This window comes from Dendropsophus ebraccatus, chromosome 7 (assembly GCF_027789765.1).
Source record: "Dendropsophus ebraccatus isolate aDenEbr1 chromosome 7, aDenEbr1.pat, whole genome shotgun sequence".
NCBI lineage: Eukaryota > Metazoa > Chordata > Amphibia > Anura > Hylidae > Dendropsophus > Dendropsophus ebraccatus.
In genome coordinates this window covers 81,884,156-81,911,773 of record NC_091460.1, presented here as the reverse complement: position 1 = coordinate 81,911,773, position 27,618 = coordinate 81,884,156, and the positions used below count along the sequence as shown (strand labels likewise).

The following is a 27,618-nucleotide window of genomic DNA, read 5'->3' as shown; positions in this document are numbered from 1 at the left end:
TAGGGCTCTGGTACATACTCTGCCCCTTGGTGCAGTTTACACCATCACTAGCAGTGGTTCAATGGATCCACAACTCCAGTCATTACAGTAGGCTCCAACCATGGATCCCAGCAAGGTGCCAGACGTCCGCAAGATATCCAGTCATCGCCCAGCAGAACCAGCAGATTGCACAGCAGTCACAACAGTTGCAGGAGTTGTCCGTCATGTTGCAGAAGCCTCTAACAGGCCCCACCTGCATCTCTGTCACCTCCGTTGCCAATGGGGTCTCTCCTAGGATCAAATCTATCCAAGGTACACCCATCCAAGTATGGTGCAGATTTTGTCTCCCAGTGTACCATGAACATTGAGCTAATGGCCAATCAGTTCACCACAGAATGGTCCAAGGTGAAATTTGTCATTAGCCTCCTACAGGAGAAGGCCTTGGCCTGGGCTACAGCACTGTGGGATCAAGATGATCTGGATGCCACAAACCTCCAAGAGTTCCTGTGGGTGCATTTTCCACAGACACCACCCTCCTTAACTTGCGATAAGGGAACTTTTCCATTGCAGAGTACGCAGTTAAATTTTTCCCGCTGGCCGTGGAACTCGACCAGAATAATGCTGCCCTAGCCACCACTTTTGAAAAGGACCTTTCCAGTCAAGTGAAGGATGTGCGTTCCAGCTGCGACCTCCCATCTTTCTTGAACTACTTGATCCATCTGGCTACTGGGATTGATGTTTGTTTCACCGAGATTGAAGAGGAGGCTCATCAAAAATGTGAGCTGGCTTGTCTTTATTACAAATTCTGGCTTGCACCAGTATCTCAGCAGTTGCCCACTCCTTTGTCCCCGCCAGTAACTGAGCAGCCCATGCAAGTGGAGAGCGTTTGCCTGATGCCAGAGGAGAGAACATGTCGTTAAGAGAAGAACTTGTGCCTCTATTGTGGCAGCACTGACCACTTCTGCCTGAACTGCCCTCAGAGTCCACAGCAGATGGAAAACTCCTGCACTTAGGTAATGTAGGAGAGGCCTTTCTAGGTGTGTGCACATCCTCTCCATGTTTGTCTCTACCTGTGATGATCTCTACACCCTTGGGACATCAACATCACTCCACTGCCTTCCTGGGCTCCAGATCAGCAGGCAACTTAATCAATGCCTCCCTGGTACAAAAGTTGCAACTTCCACAGGTTCAACTGGAAAAACCACTTAATATCTTATCTGAGTGAAGTGGCCCACTTCCAAACTGAACCCATGATCCTCCAGGTGTGCATACTACACAAAGAGGAGATTATCTTCTATGTATTGCCTCTTCAGCAATTCTGCTGGGTCTCCCTTGGCTGCAACTTCAGGCTCCTAGCCTGGACTGGGAGACTAGGGATATCTTGCATTGGGGTCAAGATTGCTTAAACCCCTGTCTGCAGACCTCTCACAGCCAGTCAACTTCGCCATCATCAGACTCTTCCAAGCCAATGCTTGGTCTCCCAACACAGTACTAGGATGTTGTTGATGTGTTCTCCGAGAAGCAGGCTGACATGCTACCACCTCATCAGCCATAGGATTTCCTAATAGACCTACTACCAGGAGCAATACCCCCTAGAGAAAGAGTGTATCCTCTCTCAGTTCCAAAGACAGGAGCCATATATGCCTACATCTGGGAGAACCTGCAGAAATGCTTCATCTGCAAGTCTTCCTGTCTTACTGGCGCCAGTTTCTTCTCTGTCCAGAAGAAGGGTCTCTCACTCAATAAAGTCACTGTAAGGATCCAGTATCCCTGCCCTTGATATAGGAACTGTTTGATTGTTTTCGCAGCGATCAGATCTTTATGGAGGTATATCTACCGGGCGTGTATAATCTGATCCGAATCCATAAAGGAAATGGGCACTTCGAATACCTGGTCATGCCCTTTAGGTTATGCAACCTCCCAGCGGTCTCCCAGTAATTTATCAACGAGATCTCCTTTACTTGCATGTCATCTGTAGACCCATGTGAGTCATGTACGGCAAGTACTATAATGATGAAGGGCCACTTGCCTCTATGCCAAGTAGGAGAAGTGCATGTTTCATCAATCCAGCCTTCCTTTTCTTGGATACATTGTCTGCAACCATGGTCTACAGATGAATCTATCAAAGTTGTTGGCATTTCTTCAGTGGTCATGCCTCATTGGACTTTAAGCTATAGAATGGTTCCTGGGGTTTGCCAACTATTTTTGGTAATTTATACTACACTTTTACTCTTTGGTTATGCCGATTGTGGCCCTTACCAAAAAGAACGCTGACCACAAGCAGTGACAGAACAAAGTTAAGCAAGCCTTCGCTAGGTTAAAGCCTGCCTTTGCTTCTGCTCAAGTTCTGTTTTGTCCAGACCCCGCCAGACCCCACATCTACCTCTCTAAAGGTAGATGCCTCTTTTGTGGGAGCTGGAGCCAGTCTAACTCAGAGGGATACTTCAGGGAGGACTAGAACTTGTGGCGTTTACGCGAAGCCCTTTTCTCCAGCCGAGAGAAATTACTCCACAAGACATTGTGAGCTACTGGCAATTAAGTTGGCTCCGAAAGAGTGGAGTCATCTCCTGGAAGGGGTAGGCATCCAATTAACATCTACACTCACCGGCCACTTTATTAGGTACACCTGTCCAACTGCACGTTACCACTTAATTTGTAATCAGCCAATCACATGGTGGCAACTCAGTGCATTTAGGCATGTAGACATGGTCAAGACAATCTCCTGCAGTTCAAACCGAGCATCAGTATGGGGAAGAAAGGTGATTTGAGTGCCTTTGAACGTGGCATGGTTGTTGGTGCCAGAAGGGCTGGTCTGAGTATTTCAGAAACTGCTGATCTACTGGGATTTTCACACACAACCATCTCTAGGGTTTACAGAAAATGGTCCGAAAAAGAAAAAACATCCAGTGAGCGGCAGTTCTGTGGGCGGAAATGCCTTGTTGATGCCAGAGGTCAGAGGAGAATGGGCAGACAGGTTCGAGCTGATAGAAAGGCAACAGTGACTCAAATAGCCAACCGTTACAACCAAGGTAGGCAGAAGAGCATCTCTGAACGCACAGTACGTCGAACTTTGAGGCAGATGGGCTACAGCAGCAGAAGACCACACCGGGTGCCACTCCTTTCAGCTAAGAACAGGAAACTGAGGCTACAATTTGCACAAGCTCATCGAAATTGGACAGTAGAAGATTGGAAAAATGTTGCCTGGTCTGATGAGTCTCGATTTCTGCTTGAACATGACAATGAGTTCACTGTACTCAAATGGCCTCCACAGTCACCAGATCTCAATCCAATAGAGCATCTTTGGGATGTGGTGGAACGGGAGATTCGCATCATGGATGTGCAGCCGACAAATCTGCTGCAACTGTGTGATGCCATCATGTCAATATGGACCAAAATCTCTGAGGAATGCTTCCAGCACCTTGTTGAATCTATGCCACGAAGAATTGAGGCAGTTCTGAAGGCAAAAGGGGGTCCAACCCGTTACTAGCATGGTGTACCTATTAAAGTGGCCGGTGAGTGTATACGGACCATGAAAACCTTTTTTATCTTCAAACAACCCAACAACTTAATCCTGGGCAAGACAGATGGTCCCCTTTCTCCCCCAGAACGTAAAAGCCGATGCTCTCTCAGGGGCATCTGATGTTCTTGGGCAAGGAGACACTCCTTATCACATCATCCCTCATGAATGCCTGTTTAATGTGGCCAACTTGATTCTGCAGAGTGTCCCGCCTGGCAAGACCTACAGTATGTGTGCTTGGTGCTTCAGAGTAGAATACTGAAATGTGGTTGTCAGGATTGTGCAGTAACCTGGTGTGACACACCCGCTTGCTTCTCAGCTTCCTGGCAATGCAGGAGTAAAGCTGAGAAGCTTTGGGACTTGAATAACACAGCTGGGTGGTCTGTTTGATTGACTGGTTTCTCTGCCTGCCTGCAGCCTGGAGGATCAGAGCGCCACTCCAATGAGGATCCGGACCGGGCTCTTGCACAGCATAAAACAAAGTTGAGGCAGAGTCCCAGCGCTGCCAATTAGATTAATACCCTGATTCCAGCTTCCCCTAGTCTATTCCTGCATTTTCCTTGATAACTCTCTCTGATTGCTTGACTTGATATCTGACCTTCCGCCTGACTTTTTACTATCCAATTTGGTTGCTGATTTTGTACTGCGTTGCCCGTTTTGTTCTAACTTGGCTTGTCCCATATCCCATATTGTGTTTGTTTTTTTTACAGCATAGGGAACGCCTTCGTCGTTGTCCAAGGCCGCCTAGGGCTGACTGAGGCAAGTAGGTAGGGACAGTGGGTGGGTTGACACCTAGGGCCCACTGTCTTGTCCTGTCTGTACCTCCCTGTCCTGACAGTGGTCATTCTTTCTTGATTGCTGGATATCCCGATATCCAAAAGACAGAGCAGTAGATCTCTAGACATTGCTGATGGCTGAGTCTTTTTAATGATGTCAAGAATTACAAGGCTTTTTGCAGTGCCTGTGCCCAAAACAAGTCTTCCCATTTAAAACCAGCTGGTCTGCTCCAAAGACGTCCCATTTTGTGCCTCTTCCTGGTTTATCTTCAGCTCCTTATCTGACCATCCTCTTCCTCCAGCACATCTTCCAGTTGCATGTGCTGCCATAATATATTATTTCTGAAAGGGAACCTTAATTTGTTTCCAGATTTTGGCGTGCTCTCTGTTCCCAACTTCAGGGGAAACTAGACTTTTTTATGACCTATCACCCTTAGAGCAACAGGCAAGTCCAGAGAATCAATCAGGTCCTGGGAACCTATTTGTCATTTTGTCCCTTCCCATCATGACAACTGGGCAAGTCTGCTTCCATGGGCAAAGTCCTATAACCATTTGGACTTGAGCTCCACAGGCACATCTCATCCATTTGTCACCCTCATCCTCCATTGCCCTTTTCTACATCCTCCGAGGTACTTGCCATTGACAAACTGGTCTGGGACTTTGCGTCCATTTTGGAACAGACATGTCAATCTCTGATGCATGCATCTCTTCGGATGAAGTCCCAGACTGGAGACCTTCCTTAACTTTGCTCCTGGTGACAAGGTCTGGTTATCTGCCAAATATGTGCGGCTAAAGATCCCAAGTTACAAGTTGGGCCCAAGGTTTCTTGGACAATTTAAGGTGCTGAGATGCATCAACCAGATTGCCTATAAACTCTGTCTGCCTTCCACCATGTGGATCCCGAATTCCTTCCACTTCTCGCTCCTAAAACCAGGGATTCTCAAGCACTTTTACAATAAGAACTTCTCTCCTTCTCCACAAACAGTCTCCTATGATGTCTACTCTGTCAAAGACATCCTGGCTATGAAGACAGTTGGAGGGAGACAGTTTTTTCTGAATGACTGGAAAGGTTTTAATCATGAAGAGAGATCATATGAGTCTGAGACTAACATTCTGGATCGAGATCTCATCAAGAAATTCCTGCAGGCAAGAAAGAGGGGGAGGCAAAAGGGGGTGGGGGGTACTGTCACAGTCGCAGTGGCATCCTTTTTTCCGGGCCGCCGCTGCACCCTCTCCTCTGACTCCTCTGATAATGCGGACGCTGGAGCCCAAAAGATGGGGCCTCCCCTTTGGCTCAGAAGGGCGCCTCACCGGTCCATGCTCCTGCTCACTCCCTCCGTCATTGGCGTGCACAACCCTACCTTCTAGTAGGCCGACTCAGTAAAATTATAATGGGCAGTACATCCTCAATTGGTTGTTGCACAAATATACTCCCTTATAAATTCCTTTCCTTGTCCTGACCCTCCTGTTGGAGCCTCTGCATTGCTTCCCTTAGCATTGTGTTCCCAGTTCTTGTGCCCGTGACTCCTGATTCCTGTCTGACATTCCTGCTGTGTACCTGTCTGCTGTAATGCCTATGCGTCTCCAGCTGCATCTCGCCTGCCACCGCTACCAAGCTAAGTCAGGGGTAGTTACCTGGGGGTCGCCTGCTGCAGCAATTCCAACCCACCTACCAGCGGCCCCTTACAGTTCAGTGGATCCACGACTCCAGTAGTTACAGGTTAAGTGAACAGGGGTTACATTCTTGCAGCAAAAAATTCACGGCAATACCGTACATGTGAAGCTACCCTAAAGGGATATCTGCTTAGCATTTTTTTCTTCATCGCAAATACACAAATCCCAGATATACCGAAAACAATGTTTAATAACTGACCATTCAAGCTTTGTGAAACATAACTTGTCACAGCAACACATGACTGTAAATTATTTTAATGATAGCATGTGTTTCCCCAAATCAAACAGAGGAAAAATATGGAAACAACCAAGAAAATCCCAAATTAGTATTCTTTTGCTCCTTCTTGATCTTTTATGACTCCTGATTTGTTTTAGACGTGGAACATCTGGTTTCAGCTATCTTGAAGAGTGGAAGACAGATCAGCTTTGTGGGTTGAAGCCATTGTCTTGGACCAATTTCAAAGATAATAATTTTAATATTTGTTGACCAATTTTTAGCATAGTTTTTAATGAGATTGAGATGTAGAATATTTACTGGCATGTTATTGGGTTGATATGCCTTTCTAAAGAAAATATTTTAGACTCTGCTCTCTGGCAAGATGCAATATTTTTCTTAAAAAACAAAACAAAAACAAAAAATATTTTTATTTGCTGGAATGAGAAAAGTATCAGAAATGTATATGTACACCTATTAAAGTAATGAAGTACGTTGACTGATAAAATAATACTTACTATGTCTCTTGGTTTTTCCAACATAGAAGGGGAAATCAATTTTTAGTAATTTTTAAACAGTCATCTAAATGCAATGTTCCCACAGCATCTCTTTTAGGTGAAATAATGGCCTTTGTTTCTATAATAATGGATGCTATTTTATAATGACAATATGGTGATTATGATCGTTACCAACCACCATTATTATAAAACAATGGCCATTTTGTTCGCCTAAAAAGACGTTGTTTGAACATAGCCTTATATGATCAATTAGAATAGCACCAGACAGAAGTTTTAGCATCAACTTTTTGAACAATGCAAATACATCACTGAATTTAATTCAGACAAGTTTTTTAAAATAGTTTTTATCAAAAACAGTATTCCTTTTGTATAGGCTACTAAACTCAATTGTTGAGAGTACACCTTTACAATGCCTGTGAGGCATGGGTCTGTCAATAAAACGTTTATAAAATGAAAGTACAATAAATCATAAAGGATTCAAGACATTATTCATTGGACTATATTCAGACAAAAGGTTGCAGTAAGTGATTCCTTTAATAAGATTTTTTTAAGACCTTCCAACCGACTCAACTTTCTGGCACACTTTAACCACTTTAGAGCCAGGCTAATTTAAATTTTTGCCACTTCCATGTTTAAAAGGCCATAGCACTTTCATTTTTTCACCTACAGACCAACATAAGCCCTTATTTTTTGTGACACTAATTGTACTTTGAAATGACAGACTTAATTTTTCCATTAAGTATGCTGTGAAAACAGAAAAAAAAATTTGTGCAGTGAAATTAGAAAAAAAAAAAAAAAAAAGAAATGTGTTTTCATTTTGGGGAGTTTCGTGTTTACGCAATTTGTCCTATAGTAAAACTGACATGGTTTGGCTATGTGCACACAACGTCAAAAAAAGTCCAATTTCGCTATTTAAAAAAACGTCCATTTTTTGCAGCAAAATTAATTTAATTAATGTTTTTATTTGTATAGCGCACACAGATTCCGCAGCACTTCACCTATCTGTAACTGACTTCAATACAATTGCATTGAAGTCAATGGGAAGACGGACGTCCTATGCACACAATGCATTGAAAAACGGACGTTTTTGCCACGGACGTCAAAATAATGAACATGAACATTATTTTCGGACGTTTTTTGCAAATAGCGGACCTTTTGTATTAGTTGTTCACACACAGTTCTTTTATTGTCACTGTTCTTTCTTCGTTTTTACTATTAACCCTTAGGGGACACAGCCAGTTTTCATTTTTGTGTTTTCGTTTTTCCCTCCTCATGTATATAAGGCCATAGCGCCTGCATTTTTCCACCTAGAGACCCAAGTGAGCCCTTATTTTTTGCGCAACTAATTGTACTTTGCTATGGCAGATGTAATTTTTGCCTAAAATGTGCCGGGAAACCAGAAAAAAATTCAAAGTGTGGTGAAATTGAAAAAAAAAACGCATTTCTTTTATTTGGGGGAAATGTGTTTTTACGCCATTCACCCTGGGGTAAAACTGACTTGTTATGCATGTTCCTCAAGTTGTTACGATTAAAACGATATGTAACATGTATAACTTATATTGTATCTGATGGCCTGTAAAAAATTCAAACCGTTGTTAACAAATATACGTCACTTAAAATGGCTCCATTCCCAGGCTTATAGCGCTTTTATCCTTTGGTCTATGGGTCTGTGTGAGGTGTCATTTTTTGCGCCATGATGTGATCTTTCTATCGGTACCTTGATTGCGCATATATGACTTTTTGATCGCTTTTTATTACAATTATTCTGGATTTGATGCGACAGAAATTGCGCAATTTTGCACTTTGGGATTTTTTTGCGCTGACGCCGTTTACCGTGTGAGATCAGGAATGTGATTAATTAATAGTTTGGGCGATTACGTACGCGGCGATAGCAAACATGTTTGTTTATTAATTAATTAATTTATTTTTATTTATAAAATGGGGAAAGGGGGGTGATTCAGACTTTTATTAGGGGAGGGGGTTTTGTGTTATTAAAAATACATTTGTCTTTTACTTTACACATATACTAGAAGCCCCCTGGGGGACTTCTAGTATATGCACTCTGATCTCTCATAGAGATCCATGCAGTATAGTTATACTGCATGAATCCATGAGATCGGTGTTCTATTACTTTTGGCTGCTGCAGCCAAAAGTAATAGAATGCCGAGCCGGGATCAGCGCCATTACGGAGCAGACCCCGGCCCGGGATGGATGCAGGGATCGCCCCCCCGCAATCGCGCCGCAGGGGGGCGATCCCCCCACTAGACCACCAGGTATGCATATCAGCAAGTATTTAGAAGCAGCTGTCAACTTTGACAGCTGCTTCTAAGTACTTAATTAGCGGGCACGGCGATCGGACCGTGCCCGCTAATAGCCGCGAGCCCGGGCTACACGCGGCACCCGGGATCGCGGCAGTTCAGAGGGTGGTCGCCGCGCGACCCCCCTCTGAACTCCCATAGCGGCACGAGGACGTTCAATAACGTCCTGGTGCAGCTATGGGTTAAATTCAATGGCTTTTTCAATTAAGCCACAACCAAAGGGATATTAGTAACCCAAAACTAAGTTAGGCTATGTTCACACGTTTTTTTTCAGCTCCGTTTAAAATGACGTCCGTTATTTTGAGTCTAAAATAACGGAAGTTTTTCTAAGCCTGGCATCCCCTTAGTGCAATGATGGGTGTTTGCACATTATCTTAGTTTGGGGTTACTAATTGCCCTTTGGTTGTGGCTTAATTGAAAAATCCATTGAATTTAATATTAAAAACGGAGAAAGAACAATGACAATAGAAGAACTGTGTGTGAACAACTAATACAAAACGTCCTCTATTTGCAAAAAATGTCCGAAAATAATGTTCATGTTCATTATTTTGACGTCCGTGGCAAAAACATCCGTTTTTCAATGCATTGTGTGCATAGGACGTCCGTCTTCCCATTGGCTTTAATGCAATTGCATTGAAGTCAGTTATTTTGCTGCAAAAATGGACGTTTTTTTAAATAGCGAAATCGGATGTTTTTTCTCCATTTTTGACATTGTGTGAACATAGCTATAATGTGCAAACACCCGTCATTGCACTAAGGGGATGCCAGGCTTCGAAAAACGTCTGATATTTTTGACTCAAAATAACGGACGTCATTTTAAACGGAGCTGAAAAAAACGTTGTGTGAACATAGCCTAACAAAGATGTGTTATTTATACAACTTTTATTTTATCTTACTGCTTTTAACCCCTTCAGGACAAGGATAATTTTCGTTTTTGCGTTTTCGTTTTTTCCTTCTTGTGCTTAAAAGGCCATAGCAGTTGCATTTTTACACCTACAGACCCACATGAGCCACAGGCAGGCTCTATCAGAAGATCGCCAATAACACTGATCCCTGCTATGCTTTGGCATAGCAGTGATCAGTGAATTAAATCTAATGTATGTATATGTATGTAAAAGTCCCATAGTGAAACTAAAAATGTGTAAAAAAATAAATAAATAAAAGTTTTTAAAAATGCCCCAAAGCCCCTCCCCCAATAAAAGTCTTAATCCCCCCTTCCCCTTTTATGAATAAAACACACATAAATGATAAAATTAATTAACATATTGTATACTTGCAATTGTCCGATCTATTAAAGTAAACCAGTATTATTCCCACACATGGAATGGTGTGAACAAAAAGCGGTAAAAAAAAATGCAAGGATTGTTAATTTTTTTATTACATTTTATATATAAAAAAAATAAAAAGTGATCAATACGTTCTATTTACACAAATGTGATACTAATAAAAACTAGAAATCATGACGCCAAAAAATGACACCCACTACTGCCCCGTAGGTGATAAAATTAAAGCGCTATAAGAGTCACAATAGGGCCATTATAATTATACCTATTTGCAAAGAAAAAAGGTTATACTGTTATACAGTATAGTAAACAGTAGAAAAGCTACGTAAACATACATATTGCTGTATTCAGACAGACCTATAGAATAAAGATAAAATGTCACTTTTACCATAAAGTGCATTACATAAACACGGACTCCCCAAAAATTTGCAGAATTGCATTTTTAATCCCAATTTCACCCCATAAATGATATTTTGGGGGTTCCATCATTAATTTTATGGTAGATTGAAAAGCGCCGTTTCAAAGTATGGCTATGTTCACACAACGTCAAAAATATTAAAAAGGCGGCCGATTTTCATATTTAAAATAACGTCCGTTTTTGTCAAGATTTAAAGTGACACTGTCACCTCCTTTTTGCATTCTGACATCTCTACACAGGTGTAAAGGGCAAATTTAGCGGTTTTCATACCTTATTTTATATCATACGTCATGGTGCTTGTTCAAGTAAAAAGTAATCTTTTATCAACGGCAGATTGTGTTAAGTGGGCGTCATAGTTGTCCCCGCCCCCCGTCGGCCATTGGAACAGGCTGGCCGAAAGGTCTAGACCCCACCTCCTTTACGTCAGCCAACCAATGGGCGCTAATGCCACGAGGCCACGCCCACTTAATACAGTCTGCAGATAAAAGGACACCTTTAACTTGAACAAACACCATGATGTATGATATGAAATCACACCTTACACCTGTGTAGAGATGTTAGAATGCACAAAGGGGGTTACAGTGTCACTTTAACTGACTGCAATGCAATGCATTGAAGTCAGTGGGAAGACAGACGTCCAATGCACACAGAATATTGAATAATGGAAGTTTTTGCCGCGGGCGTCAAAATAATGAACATGATCATAATTTTCGGACGTCTTTTGCAAACAGCGGACGTTTTTTATTTGTAGTTCACACACAGTTTTCCTTTTGTCACCGTTCTGTCTCTGTTTTTACTAATAAATTCATTGGACTTTTCAATTAAGCCACAGCCAAAGTCCAATTAATAACCCAAACTAGTAGAATGTACAAACACCCGTTAGTGCACTAAGGGGAGGTCAGGCTGCTAAATAACGTCCGTTATTTTAGACTCAAAATGACGGACGTCATTTTAAACGGAGATGAAAAGACGTTGTGTGAACATAGCCTAAACCTGTTCCTGAAAAAAAACAAGACCTCCCATGGCCCTGTAGAGTTATAACCCTTAGAAGGTCAGAAGAAAAAGCGAAAATGAAAAACTGAAAATTGGTGTGGTCCTTAAGGCCATTTTAGGCTCTGTCCTTAAGAGGTTAAAGAAGTTCACTGATTAAAAAAGCTCTTCAGTATATTTATGCAATAGGTTGATACATAAAATAATGTCTTAATCCTGCACTTACTACTGCATCAGGGTTTCACTTCCTGGATAAAATGGTGATGTCCCGACCCGACTCCCAGAACTGTGCGGGCTGTGGCTACTGGAGAGAGTGATGGCAGGGGGACACTGAGGGACACTAAGCATCCCCCTGCCATCATCCTCTCCAGCAGCCACAGCCCGCACAGCTCTGGGAGTCGGATCGTGACATCACCATTTTATTCAGGAAGTGAAGCCTTGATGCAGCAGTAAGTGCAGGGAAAAAAGCACTTTATAAGCATTTCCCGTAATAAGTGTATATTGGTGATTTGTATAACTTTTGGGTGCAATACAATACTTTAATAAAAAATATCGCCGGACTTGTCCTTGAACCCCTTAGTGACCGCCGATACAGCTTTTTACGGCGGTCACTAAGGGTCCTTATTCTGCTGCCATCAGCTTTTTACGGCGACGGCAGAGAATAAGGCTGCGGGGCCGGGACGGCCCCCACCCCATCCCTCCGGCTACCGGAGGTAGCTGAGGGGTTGAGGCAGTGTGTGGTCCGTCCCAGCCCCCCCCCCAACCGACGATCGCCGCTATTTACGTTATAGCGGCGGCCGTCGGTAAAGGGGATTACCGGTGCTGCCGCCGCCTTTCATCTCCCCCCGCCGTGAATCTACGGCGGGGGGAGATGAAATAAGTGTCCCCCAGACCTCAGATCAGCCCCCCCTAGTAGGGCGATCACTAACCCCCCTCCCCCGGCGGCCATCATTTCCAAGATGGCCGCCGCCATCGCTGTGAACCGACTAATGTCGGTTCACAGCGATGGAAAAGTTAAAATGAATGAAAGCCCCATGCTCTCCGCCACCGGAGGTAGCGGAGAGCATGGGGCAGTCATCGGGGACCCCCCTGTTGGGTCCCGTTACAAGCGATCAGCGGTATATACTATATACCGCTGATCGCTTGTACCATGTGCCGCCGGCACTTTTTATCCCCTGTCACCATGAATGATTGGTGACAGGGGATAAAAAGTGATGTCCCCCCACCCCCCAAGTCGCCCCCTACACCCTACACCCCCTGTCACCCCCGTCCCCCAGTCACCCCCCTTCCCCATATACTCACCTGATCCTGGAGCTCCTTCCTCCTCGACGTTCTGGCTGGTTATGAAGTGCGCATGCGCTTCACAACCAGCCAACTCTGAAAATTTAAAGTGACAGAGACCAATTTGGTCTCTGTCACTGAACTATGATTACTGAGATAGAAAATATCACAGTAATCATAGTAATACAGTGAAAATGAATATGTAAAGTACAAAAAGTGACAAACATACAAAAAAATAAAACACACACTTTTTATTATAGTAATAATTGCAGTTTACTCCCAAATTACCCCTAACCCCTCCCCAGATTACCGGTAACCACCGCACGTTGCGCTTAACCACCGCACGTTGCCCGTAACCACCGCACGTTGCCCGTAACCACCGCACGTTGCCCGTAACCACCGCAAATTGCCAGTGACCCCCTTCCGATTGCCCGTAACCACCCCAAATTACATGTACCCACCCCAGATTACCTATAAGCACTTCAGTTTATCAGTAACAATCCCAGATTACATGTAACCCCCCCAGATTGCACGTAACCACCGCATGTTGCCTCTGACCACGCCACGATGCCTCTGACCACGCCACGATGCCTCTGACCACCGCACGTTGCCTCTGACCACCGCACGTCGCCTCTGACCACCGCACGTCGCCTCTGACCACCACACGTCGCCTCTGACCACCACACGTCGCCTCTGACCACCACACGTCGCCTCTGACCACGCCACGGCGCCTCTGACCACCCCAAATTGCCAATGACCCCCTCCAGATTGCGGTGCCCATGCCAGATTACAGGTATCCACCCCAGATTGCCTATAAGAACTTCAGTTTATCCGTAACCACCCCACATTGCCCGTAACCACCCCACGTTGCCCGTAACCACCCCAGATTGTCAGTTAGCACTGCAGGTTGCTCGTAACCACCCCACGTTGCCTGTATCCACCCCAGATTGTCTGTAAGCACTGCAGGTTGCCCGTAACCACCCCACGTTGCCCGTAACCACTCCAGATTGTCTGTAAGCACTGCAGGTTGCCCGTAACCACCCCACGTTGCCCGTAACCACTCCAGATTGTCTGTAAGCAATGCAGGTTGCCCGTAACCAGCCCACGTTGCCTGTAACCAGCCCACATTGCCTGTAATCACCCCACGTTGCCGTAACCACAGCAGGTTGCCCGTGAGCACCACACGTTGCCCATAACGACCCCACGTTGCCCGTAACCACCCCACATTGCCTTTAACCACCCCAGGTTGCCGTAACCACAGCAGGTTGCCCGTGACCACCCTATGTTTTCCGTAACCACCCCAGATTACCTGTAACCACCTCAGGTTGCCCATAACCACCCCTGGTTGCCCGTAACCACCCCACATTACCTGTAATCTAATTTTTTTTATTTTATTTTAGTAACTGCGCTATTCTAATAACTATTACTAGCTGCGGTTTTGCTCCTGTAAATTGGCGCTCCTTCCCTTCTGAGCCCTGCTGTGTGCCCATACAGTGGTTTATGCCCACATATGGGGTACCGTTGTACTCAGGAGAACCTGCGTTACAGATTTTGGGGTACATTTTCTCTCCTGTTCCTCGTCAAATTGAGAAATTTCAAACTAAACCAACATATTATTGGAAAAATTTCGAGTTTTTCATTTTTACTGGCCAATTTTGAATACTTTCCTCTAATACCTGTGGGGTAAAAATGGTCACCACACCCCAAGATGAATTCTTTGAGGGGTGCACTTTCCAAAATGGGGTGACTTTTGGGGGAATTTTATTCTGCTGACACTACAGCGGCTCTGCAAACGCACCTGGCGCTCGGAAACTTCTTCAGCAAAATCTGCACTGAAAATGCTAATTGGCGCTCCTTCCCTTCTGAGCCTGGCTGTGTGCCCATGCAGTGGTTTATGCCCACATATGGGGTACCGTTCTACTCAGGAGAACCTGCTTTACATATATTGGGGTGACATTTCTCTCCTGTTCCTCATAAAATTGAGAAATGTCAAACTTTTTATTTAAATTTTTCATGATATTTTGATATTTTTCACAAAAAACACACAAAGTAGTGACCAAATTTTGCCACTAACATAAAGTGCCATATGTCACGAAAAAACAATCTCAGAATCGCTAGCATACGTTAAAGCATCACTGAGCTATAAGAGCATAAAGTGAGACAGGTCAGATTTTGAAAAATTAGCCTGGTCATTAAGGCCCAAACTAGCTGCAGCACGAAGGGGTTAACAGCACCCTAAAACATGTGAACAAGGTTGGTTTATACTCAACCATATACATTACTGAGAGCAATATTTCAGCTTACTCAACCAAGGCTTCTTATATTGTGGAGTGCTGCTCTCCCTCTGTGTGTGTGTGTGTGTATACATACACACATTTTATAAACCTAGCCACAAAGATCTTAAAGGGGTTATCCAGCGCTACAAAAACATGGCCACTTCTCCCCCTACTGTTGTCTCCAGTTCAGGTGCGGTTTGCAATTAAGCTCCATTTACTTCAATGGAACTGAGTCACCCAATCTGGAGACAACAGTAGGGGGAAAGTGGCCATGTTTTTGTAGCGCTGGATAACCACTTTAAGCTACATTAGTAACAGGTTGAAATTGAAGGTATACACATGTGCAACATTAGAATAAGTGTAAGCACATACCTGTGTGTAAGTCTTCTCTGACTGACACATACAGCTGTCTCCTGATCCTGAGTGATGCATACTTTATGTCGATTACACTTCATTTTCAAACAAGGGTCTTTTGCTGGATCAAGAGCTAAAAGAAACAAACAAACTATTTAGCACTGCAAGTACATTACTTGTTCTTTGAATTAACCATTAATTTCTAAGCATTTCGATATGTTCAGCAATAGGGATGCAAAAGATACTAAAGTCAGATGAGTCATTCATCAACCAATAATTCACCTGCATATTTCCAGGATTATTCCTGGCAGAGAGCCTGTTTTCCATTTTTTATATACATTACAAACATTTCTGTTGAGATTCAGGGGTCAATTAGAAGTCTTTAAATTAATGGGCTATACTCTTTTTAGCCATGAAACTAAACATTGATGAAATATCTAGTCATAGACATAAAATGAAATGCTTGCAATATACCAATGGGAAATTGCAAGAGTAACTCTCACATTTTTTCCACTGACATATGCCATTACTTTTTAACTGTTCTGCCCTATACACATTATGTAACCTATTTAGTTGCCATTCAGAAAAGTAAAATTTTCATGCTATAGTAAACCATAAAATGTTCTCCAAAGACATGCAATCATTTTATAAGTCGCAGATAAAAGGTTGGTAGTTTGGAAAACTGTCGCTGAGGATCTAATAGACATTTCAATCAGTACAATTTTTTTCTACTTCAGATTGTCATACAATGCTTGTTGTAAAGACTTCAACTTCCAGGATGAAAATTACTAGAGAAAGTACTGTGTAGACACTGAACAAGCAGGAATGCTGAGGATGTGATTTATGAAGCCTGCAGAATCATAATGGCATCTCTGAAATATAATACAGACTGTATGTTAGAATCAGTACATATAAAATGTATTTAGAGAGTTACTCAATCTGGGTGATAGAGGGAGGCAGCTCCAGGGAATTCAGTTTCTAGTACGGTAAAAAGGAATTTCTAAAGTGTTAGCAAATGGAAGAGCTATAACAAAGTTTGGTGAAGGAATAAAAAGTATGATCATATGACAATGAAGAAACATGTTGAAGAAATATAGACAATATGAACATCCTGAATCAAAAATAATGCCTTGCTGTAAAAGCAAGTAAAAGAATTGCCCCCTTGTAATGAACATAACCTTGTAATGACCAGACATAAGCCAAAAAGTTTCTCTTACATGTGTTGTTGACTACATTTTATTTTATAAAGTATTTGCTATTTCTCCAGATCTAGTTAAATGTTGTGTCATTATGGAAAGGAATTAAAAAAATATATAAAAAAAACCTTCATACTAACAACAATTCAGGTTTTATTTTCAAGTCTATCTTATAAAAAGAATAACAAACAGAATATATGTAGATTGCAATAAAAGGAGGAGCTTTCAGATGTCTCTGGTAAGAATAAGTCAGGGATTAAATTGTCTTAGGCTTTGTTCACACAACTTTTTTTCCAGCTCTGTTTAAAATATCACTTAAATTGCGGTAATGACAGACGTTTTAAAATATTGCAAAAGTGGCGGCCTTTTCTCTATTTTTGACATAGTGTGAACATAGCCTTACAATGTGTGATTTAAATATTAATAGGAATACATCTTCTCTTGACCTACTGTAATGCACAGTGTAAAATAAATATGTGGTGAAATAACCAACAGGAAAATATGATTTAAAATATTTAAAATTTAATTTTTTTTCAAAAAGACAGGAATTAGAATCTGGTAAATTCCCAGTACTCTGTCTAGATAGCAATAATGTGTTACATATATATATATATATATATATATATATATATATATATATATATATATATATTCAGACTGAGGCAATAATTTTACATAATTGAAACATCACTGTTGTAATTAATTTTTTATGTAAAATCTGTTTCTTTAATATTTCATTTTGTAAAAGAAAAACAAGCATTTTTCACAACATAACTACAGGATAACGAATCAATGTGCAAATACTTTGGATATATTGAAGTATTCTATTAAATATTAATATTTTAATTTTGCACAAAAAAGAAAAGGTTTTTATCTTTTAAAATGTAATTACATATTCCCTTGACTTAGTCATGCAAGAAATAAGATACAACCCTCCAAGTCACCCCAGCTGAAAAAAGTATTATGTTTAAACAGAATAATGCCTTAGATAAAACGGTAAAATAATTCTGATATAGCTGTATTAAACTATGTTGAAAGAAGATTTTTTCTTGTCCAATTATATTTTTTTAAAATGACGTCCGTCATTTTGAGTCCCAAATAACATCCATTATTTAGTGGTCTGACCGCCGCTCAATGCAAAAACAGGTGTTGGTACATTATTCTAGTTTAGGTGGACTAATTGCCCATAGGGTGTGCCTTTAATTGAAATTTCTATTGAATTTATTAGTAAAGACCATGTAAGGACAGTGAAAAAAAAGTGGGTGTGAACGACTAAAAAATAACGCCTGTTGTTTGCTAGTGATGATCGAACAGTAAAATGTTCGAGTTCGAATCGAACCTCGAACAGTAGCGGTGTTTGGTTTGAGGGTCGAACCCCAGTAAAGTCAATGTTGGGGTTAATTTTTATACCTATACAGGTGAGGAGAAGCTGGAATTACAATCCAGAAGATTAAACTGGATACATGGAACAACTTAGTGAAGAAAGTTTGGCTCTAAGAATGAAAGAAAAAAAAAACATAGGAGGGTAAAATTCTTCATTCCTTTCAATGGATAACTGAGGTAGCAGAGTTGAGATAGTGACATAGCAGAGTTCAGATAGTAAGGTAGTGATGTATCAGAGTTGAGGTAGTAAGGTAGTGACATAGCAGAGTTGAGGTAGTAGCAGGACGTTGCAGAATTGAGTGGGCAGTGATGTAGCAGAGTTGAGGTGGCAGTGATGTAGCAGAGTTGAGACGGCAGTGACGTAGCAGAGTTAAGGCGGCAGTGATGCCAGTTTTAGGTCACACAGCTTTCCTATCATGTTGTATAGTAGTCAGTATTATGGAGGTCTCTAAGCTTTCCCAGCATCTTGTATAGTAGGCAGTATAATGGAGGTCACCCAGCTTTCCCAACATCTTGTATAGTAGTCAGTATAATGGAGGTCACCCAGCTTTCCTAGAATCTTGTACAGTAGTCAGTATAATAGCGTTCACTCAGCTTTCCTAGCATCTTGTATAATAGTGGTCACCCAGCTTTGCTAGCATCTTGTATAGTATTCAGTATATGGAGGTCACCCAGATTTCCTAGCATCTTGTATAGTAGTCAATATACTGTAATGGCGGTCACCCAGCTTTCCTAGCATCATCTATATTAGTCAGTATAATGGTGGTCACCCAGCTTTCTTAGCATCTTGTATAATAGAGGTCACCAAGCTTTCCCAGCATCTTGTATAGTTGTCAGTATTATGGCGGTCATACATAGGAGTTGCTTAGTTACATTTATCCTGTGTAGGTAAAAATTCATTGTTGTCAGTTTTAGGGGTGAAATACCATTCAAATATACTGTGTGGTATTGTCATACAGATATATATATATATATATATATATATATATATATATATATACCGTGTGTTATTGTCATACAGATATATATCCAGGAAATAGAGTTCTCTTTTGCTAATTCTTTCTCAATGGCAAAAAGTGTCATTTTCACAGGGGTATTCCCCCCAAAATAATTTTTTTTTCATTAATAAATAGCCCACCCATAGCTCTCCATCTTTCCAACTGGGTTACCTCCATTATACAGAATACTATAAAAGTTGCTAGGAAAGGTGGGTGACCGCCATTATACTGACTACTATACAAGATGCTAGGAAAGCTGGGCGACCTCCATTATACTGACTACTATACAAGACTAGAAAATGTACCTGGCGCTGCCCGGGTATAAAGTGTCAGTGTGTTAATTAGATTTGTTCCAAGGGTGCTGAGGAGGCCAATCTATGCCCCTTTTTTTTTGTTTAAGGGGAAATCGCCAGGAGCCTATATAGCCCTAAATACCCCAACAGTTCTGCACTGTTTATGTAAATTGTAGCTTACGTACAATAGAAATAAACTAAAAACTTTAAACATCCTAAATACCTAAAAGACAAACTGAGATGGCATGTGATCAGACTGTATACAGAGCCTGGTTATATACAACATTGGCAGTGTTATATACAGCCTGGTTATATACAACATTGGCAGTGTTATTGCCACTTGCATTGACATAAAGATTTTTACCTGATACAACTCTGGAGCAGCAACATTCAATTGTCCATATGGAAAACATGCAGAATCCAGATTTATGACACCACGTACAGTAATCGGCCTTGGGCCTTGTTTATTGTCATTGCAAATGGTGCTTAACAGGAAACTGAAATTATCTAAAAGATAATGTTTCATCTGAGTTAATCAGTGAAATTCATTCTGTATACCTACCAAGTGTATAGTTTTTAGGGGTCCTGTATACCTGCAGTGTATAGCTGGGGGGCTGTATACCTGTAGTGTACAGTTAAAGGGGGTCCTGTGTACCTGTAGTGTATAGTTGGGGGGCTGTATACCTGTACTGTATAGTTTTGGGGGTCCTGTATACCTGTAGTATAGAGTTGGTGAAGGTGCTATATACTTGTAGTATATAGTTGGCGAATGTGCTGTATACCTGTAGTGTAGAGTTGGGGGACCCTGCATACCTGTAGTGTATAGTTTGGGGATAATGTATACCTGTAGTATAGAGTTGGTGAAGGTGTTGTATACCTGTAGTGAACAGTGTGTGTGTGTGTGTGGGGGGGTCTTGTATACCTGAACTGTATAGTTTGGAGGTCCTGTATACCTGCTATGTATAGTTGTTGAAGGTGCTGTATACCTGTTGTGCAGAGTTGGGGGTCCAGTATACCTGTACTGTATATTTGGTGGAGGTGTAGTGTATCGTTTTGGGATCTTGTGTACCTATAGTATATAGTTGTTGAAGGTGCTGTATACCTGTAGTGCAGAGATGGGGGTCTAGTATACCTGTACTGTATAGTTGGTGGAGGTGTAGTGTATCGTTGTGGCATCTTGTGTACCTGTAGTATATAGTTGTTGAAGGTGCTGTATACCTGTAGTGCAGAGATGGGGGTCCAGTATACCTGTAGTGTATAGTTGGTGGAGGTGTAGTATATAGTTTGGGGATCCTGTGTACCTGTAGTATATAGTTGGTGAAGGTGGAGATGCTAGGAAAGCTGGGTGACCTCCATTATACTGACTACTATACAAGATGTTGGGAAAGCTGGGTGACCTCCATACAGGACCCCCAAACTATACAGTACAGGTATACAGCCCCCAACTATACACTACAGGTATACAGGACCCCCTTCAACTGTACACTACAGGTATACAGCCCCCGCCCCAGTTATACACTACAGGTATACAGGACCCCTAAAAACTATACACTTTAGGTATACAGAACGAATTCCACTGATTAACTCAGATGAAACAATATATTTTAGACAATTGCAGTTTCCTGTTAAGCACCATTTCCAATGACAATAAACAAGGCCCAAGGCCGATTACTGTAGGTGGTGGCATAAATCTGGATTCTGCATGTTTTCCACATGGACAATTTTATGTTGCTGCTCCAGAGTTGTATCAGGTAAAAATCTTTATGTCAATGCAAGTGGCAATAACACTGCCAATGTTGTATATAACCAGGCTGTATACAACACTGCCAATGTTGTATATAACCAGGCTCTGTATACAGTCTGCCATCGCAGTTTGTCTTTTAGGTATTTAGGATGTTTAAAGTTTTTAGTTTATTTCTAATGTGCTTAAGCTACAATTTACATAAACAGTGCAGAACTGTTGGGGTGTTAAGGGCTATATAGGGCTTCTGGAGATTTCCCCTTAAACAAAAAAAAGGGGCATAGATTGGCCTCCTGGGCACCCTTAGAACAAATCTAATTAACACACTGACACTTTATACCTGGGCAGCGCCAGGTACCTTTTCTAGTCAGTATAATGGCAGTCGGCCAGCTTTCCTAGCATCTTGTATAGTATGCAGTATAATGGAGGTCAACCAGCTTTCCCAGCATCTTGTATAGTAGTCAGTATAATGGCGGTCACCCACCTTTCCTAGCAACTTGTAAAGTAGTCAGTATAATGGAGGTAACCCAGCTGAAAAGATGGAAAGCTATGGGTGGGCTATTTATTAATGCAAAAAAAGTTATTTTGGGGGGGAAAACCCTGTGAAAATTACACTTTTTGCCATTGAGAAAGATTTAGCAAGAGAGAGAACTCTATTTCCTGGATATATATCTGTATGACAATAACACACGGTGTATATATATATATATATATATATATATATATATATATATATATATACTCACCGGCCACTTTATTAGGTACACCATGCTAGTAACGGGTTGGACCCCCTTTTGCCTTCAGAACTGCCTCAATTCTTCGTGGCATAGATTCAACAAGGTGCTGGAAGCATTTCTCAGAGATTTTGGTCCATATTGACATGATGGCATCACACAGTTGCCGCAGATTTGTCGGCTGCACATCCATGATGCGAATCTCCTGTTCCACCACATCCCAAAGATGCTCTATTGGATTGAGATCTGGTAACTGTGGAGGCCATTTGAGTACAGTGAACTCATTGTCATGTTCAAGCAGAAACCGAGACTCATCAGACCGGGCAACATTTTTCCAATCTTCTACTGTCCAATTTCGATGAGCTTGTGCAAATTTTAGCCTGTTTCCTGTTCTTAGCTGAAAGGAGTGGCAACCGGTGTGGTCTTCTGCTGCTGTAGCCCATCTGCCTCAAAGTTCGACGTACTGTGCGTACTTCTGCCTACCTTGGTTGTAACGGTTGGCTATTTGAGTCACTGTTGCCTTTCTATCAGCTCGAACCAGTCTGCCCATTCTCCTCTGACCTCTGGCATCAACAAGGCATTTCCACCCACAGAACTGCTGCTCACTGGATGTTTTTTCTTTTTCGGACCATTCTCTGTAAACCCTAGAGATGGTTGTGCGTGAAAATCCCAGTAGATCAGCAGTTTCTGAAATACTCAGACCAGCCCTTCTGGCACCAATAACCATGCAACGTTCAAAGGCACTCAAATCACCTTTCTTCCCCATACTGATGCTCAGTTTGAACTGCAGGAGATTGTCTTGACCATGTCTACATGCCTACAGCCATGTGATTGGCTGATTAGAAATTAAGTGGTAACGTGCAGTTGGACAGGTGTACCTAATAAAGTGGCCGGTGTGTATATATATATATATATATATATATATATATATATATATATATATATTTATATATATACTAGGGATGGTCCAAACCGAGTTCGGTTCGGGTTTGTACGAACCCGAGCCCTCGGTAATGATTCCTGCTGTCTGCCCACTCCGTGGAGTGGGCGGATCCAGCGGGAGGACCGCCTGGAAAACTGGGATACAGCCGTAGCCATAGGCTGTATCCCAGTTTTCCAGGCGTTCCCCCCGCTGTATCCGACCGCTCCACGGATCGGGCAGACAGCGGGAATCTGCTGCCGAGCGTTCGGGTTCATACGAACCCGAACCTCGGCAGGTTCGGACCATCCCTAATATATACATATATCTGTATGACAATAACACACGGTATATATATCTGCACGACAACACCACACGGTATATTTGAACGGTATTTTAACCCCAAAACTGACAAGGATAAATGTAACTAAGCAACTCCTATGTATGATTGATTGATGTGTATGACAGTTGGGAAGACTTTCTTTATACTATTATTAAGCAAAAAAAAATAAAAAAATGGACTTTTGGGCACTAAGTGTGAATAAGAAAATAATGGAGGTCACCCAGCTTTACCAAACCCAAGTATTGCTGTCTATGGAGAGGAAAATGCTATCCAACTAAGACTACACTTTTCCCTATGTCCCTGAGCTTGTAAACAAGTCCCTGAGCTTGCTAAACACCCCACTAACTAACTAAGCTAAATAGCAGCATGCAAGCAGACAGACAGAGAGCAGTCTGTACAGCACAGTGAGTGAGCAGGAAATGGCATCCAGAACACATCACAGTGATATATATATATATATTTATGTTGGTCATGTGATTTTAGTAGCCAATGAGACCCCCGAGTTCGAGAAAATTGAGACGTTCGACTTCACTTGTCTCGAACAGTTCCATCAACACAGACGTACTAAAATAATTGTCATGAATGTTATTCAACATCCGCCTCAAAAGAAATCATACATTTAACCCCTAGACGACCCTGGACGTAAAGGTACATCCTGTGCCGGCTATGGGTGTTCAGAGCGGGGCCGCGCTCCTAACCACCGCGGTCCTGGGTGCCGCATGTAGCCCGGGATCGCGGCTATTAGCGGGCACTGTCCGATCGCTGTGCCTGTTAATTAAGTAATCAGAAGCAGCTGTCAAAGTTGTGGGTTTCTAGGTGAAAAATTGCAACTGCTATGGCCTTTTAAGCACAAGGAGGAAAAAATGAAAATGCAAAAATTTAAATTAGCCCGGTCCTCTAAGGGTTAGTACTCTGTGGGAAAATCTATTATTCCATAGACTTCAATGCAATTCATTGAAGTCAAATAAAATAATGTAATAATAGAACTTAGACGCCTTTTTTTTTTTTTTTTTTTACTTAGTTTGAACATAGCTTTACTCTTATCCTTTCTTACTTGGAAATTATTCATATGGTCAGTAAAAAAAAGAAAACATTAGGCTATGTTCACAGTGTGTGAAAAAAAATAAATGAATGAAAATGCGTCTGTGAATAAAGTCTTACCAGAATTATATTTGAAGTCAATGGAATGCATTGAAATCAATGGAATGACAGCTGCCCAATAGAAATAGGGGAACATTTATCAAGATTGGCGTATGAGTAGGCCAGTCTTAAATAAAGCCCACCCCTTTTCCCCAGCTGCATTTACTAAAAGGCGTCCCATGTAACAGAAGGCAACGATCAGCCAACATCGTTCATGTTGGATGATTGTTGCGTTGTTTGTCTTTCAAACATGTTGAAAGAAAAACGACTCATACAGCAACGATCTGCTGCTGTTGCACCGTAGAACAGGAGCTGCGGCAGCAGACCGCTGCTGTATGCTATAGGCTGCCCGGACGATCAGCAATCACCCGGGCAACCCCCCCACACCTCCCTGAGGCCCCTCCTGCACCTCCCTGAGGCCCCTCCCGCACTCACCCGCTCGCTGAATAGCGGCGGCAGCAAGCAGGGAACGAGAAGCAAATTTGCGCTAATTGCCCGTGGAATAGGGGCTTAACCCCCCCTGCATTATAAAGAAGCTACAATGTTAAAGATAAAGCCAGTCAGGGACTTCTTTACATCAGCCATCAGACAGAGAGTAAGGGCCTTATTACACCTACAGATTATGTGACAGATTTTTTTTTTAAGCCAATGCCAGGAATGGATTTAAAAAGAGGAGAAATGTCAGTCTTTCATTTGTTACCTGTTCTTTGTTTATATTCCATTCCTGGCCTTGGCTCAAAAAATCTGTCAGATAATCTGTTGGTGTAATATGTCTCTAAGGGTGCCAATACACAAAGAGATTTATCTGGCAGATAACAGACAATAAACAGTGAACAGCTCATAAAGCAGAGATTGACATTTCTCCTTTCCTCAAATCCATTCCTGGCTTTGGCTTCAAAAATCTGTCAGATAAATCACTGGCTATGTTCACACAACGTCAAAAATAGATAAAAGGCGTCCGATTTTGATATTTAAAAAAACGCCAGTTTTTGCCTCAATTTCACTGACTGCAAAGGCAATACATTGAAGTCAATGGGAAGACGGATGTGCAATGCACACAATGCATTGGATAACAGAAGTTTTTACCACGGACGTCAAAATAATGAACACGATCATTATTTTCGGATGTCTTTTTCAAATAGTGGACGTTTTTTATTAGTTGTTCACACACAGTTTTTCTATTGTCACTGTTCTTTCTCCATTTTTTTCTAATAAATTTAATGGATTTTTTATTAAAGCCTCACCCAAAGGCCAATTAAACCCAAGTAAACCCAAACTAGAATGTGCAGACACCAGTCATTGCACTAAAGGGAGGCAAGGCTGCTAAATAACGTCCGTTATTTTACACTCAAAATAATGGACGTCTTTTTAAACGGAGCTGAAAAAACATTGTGTGAACATAGCCTCTCTGTGTAAACACATTAAAAGACTCACACACGCATTTTTGTGTCTTCAGCAGAAAGCAGCAGCTGTGAACTGGGGGAAGGAGAATAAATAGATAATAACGAATATGGAATGAATTGTTAGTCTCACCATGGGAAGCAACACGTCCAAAGTCATGTGTTTATTCTCTGTATTGTAATCCCATCCCAGTTTTGGTTTTGCAGAAAATAAGATTGATCCATTTTCAATTCAGATTGTTAACATTCATTTTTATTACTCCTGCAATTTTCTTTTAACTATACCTGCTTTAACTTCTATATTGTTCCAAGGCACCCATCAATTAATTTAACTACACTGCTCAATAACATAAAGGAAACACTTATGCTGCATTTACACTATTATGGCATATACAATCGCATAAACAATCGCATTTGAGCGATAATCGTATGGTGTAAACACAGCAAACGATTAAATGACGAGCGAGAAATCATGCAAAACATGTTCTTAAATAGTTGTTTGCTGAAAATTCGCAGATCGCTTTGTGTAAACAGTCTTTCACTGATTTACCCTATGTAAAAGATGGGCTTAAAGGGGTACTCTAGCGGGGGGGCACTTTTTTGCTGGGACCGGGGAGGAGGTGGCTGAGGGAAAAGACGTCCACTCACCTTCCGGTTCCAGCGGCGGGTCCCGCATCGCAGCGCTCCGGTGCCCGGTTCCTGGCCGCTTCCTGGTGTCTGACGCGGGCCCGAGACGTGACATCTCAGGTCCGCTCAGCCAGTCAGTGAAGGAGGCGGGATCCGTTTCAAGTCCGCTCAGATCTCGCCTCTGTCACTGACTGGCTGAGCGGACCTGAGACGTCACGTCTCGGGCCCGCGTCAGACACCAGGAAGCGAAGGGGAACCGGGCACCAGAGCGCCGCGATGTGGGACCCGCCGGTCCCAGCAAAAAAGTGCCAGCGGGGGGCTGGACTACCCCTTTAAGCAATCTTAAAAATTATCGCAATAACGATTTTTCTAACGATTTATTCGTCTTGGGCTGATCATTATAAAAACCAAATTGTTGCTTGAAAATCGTTAAACGATCGATTGGACGAATTATCGCTCGGTGTAAAAGTAGCATTAAACAACACAATATAACTCCATGTGAATCAAACTTCTGTGAAATCAAACTGTACACTTAGTAATCAACACTGATTGACAATCAAATTCACATGCAATTATCAAGACACACTCAATAAAGAAGTAGTTCTGCAGGTGGGAACCGCAGACCACTTCTCAGTACCTATGCTTTCTGGGTGATGTTTTGGTCACTTTTGAATGTTGGTGGTGCTTTCACACTCGAGGTAACTAGTGTTGATCGAACTTTTCGAGAAAAGTTAAGTTTGAGTCAAACATCTCAATTTTTTTGAACTCGAACAGAACCAAACATTTTACTGTTCGTTCAAGTTAGCATTCGAGGTAGCATTTGAGGGCCATTTTTGCCAGTCAATCAGTGCAGAGCAAAAACCTCATTGCTGAGGTGTAGGGGTCTTACTGGCTGCTAAAATCACATGACCATCTCATATAAAGGTCCCTGTGCTGCGTTCTGGGAGCTATTTTCTCCTCATTCAGCATGCTGTGTGGACGGCAATCTCAGTGTACCATCATCTGCCTGCACGCTGCCATTTCCATTAATCACTGTGCTGCATTCTGGGCGCCATTGTCTCTGCACTCACTCACTCACTTTGCTGTACAGACAGCTATCCTTTCTCTGCATGCCACCATTTTGAGTAGTCACTGTGCTGCTTTCTGGACGCTATTTATTTCTCATTCACTTTTCTGTACAGACAGCTATCTCACAGATAGGTAGTGAGATTAGTGATATCACACAGATAGGCATTGAGATTAGAGA

At 42.1% G+C, this 27,618-nt stretch overlaps 1 protein-coding gene across 2 annotated transcripts in view; it reads right to left on the bottom strand.

The window, feature by feature from the left end:
* Positions 1–27,618, bottom strand: part of SPOCK3 (SPARC (osteonectin), cwcv and kazal like domains proteoglycan 3) — a 246,012-nt gene that overhangs the window by 65,213 nt on the left and 153,181 nt on the right. For both annotated transcript variants that reach the window (XM_069976606.1, XM_069976607.1), the window contains exon 4: positions 15,617–15,731. In XM_069976606.1, the coding sequence (XP_069832707.1) occupies positions 15,617–15,731 (115 nt within the window). The remainder of the gene's footprint in view (positions 1–15,616; positions 15,732–27,618) is intronic.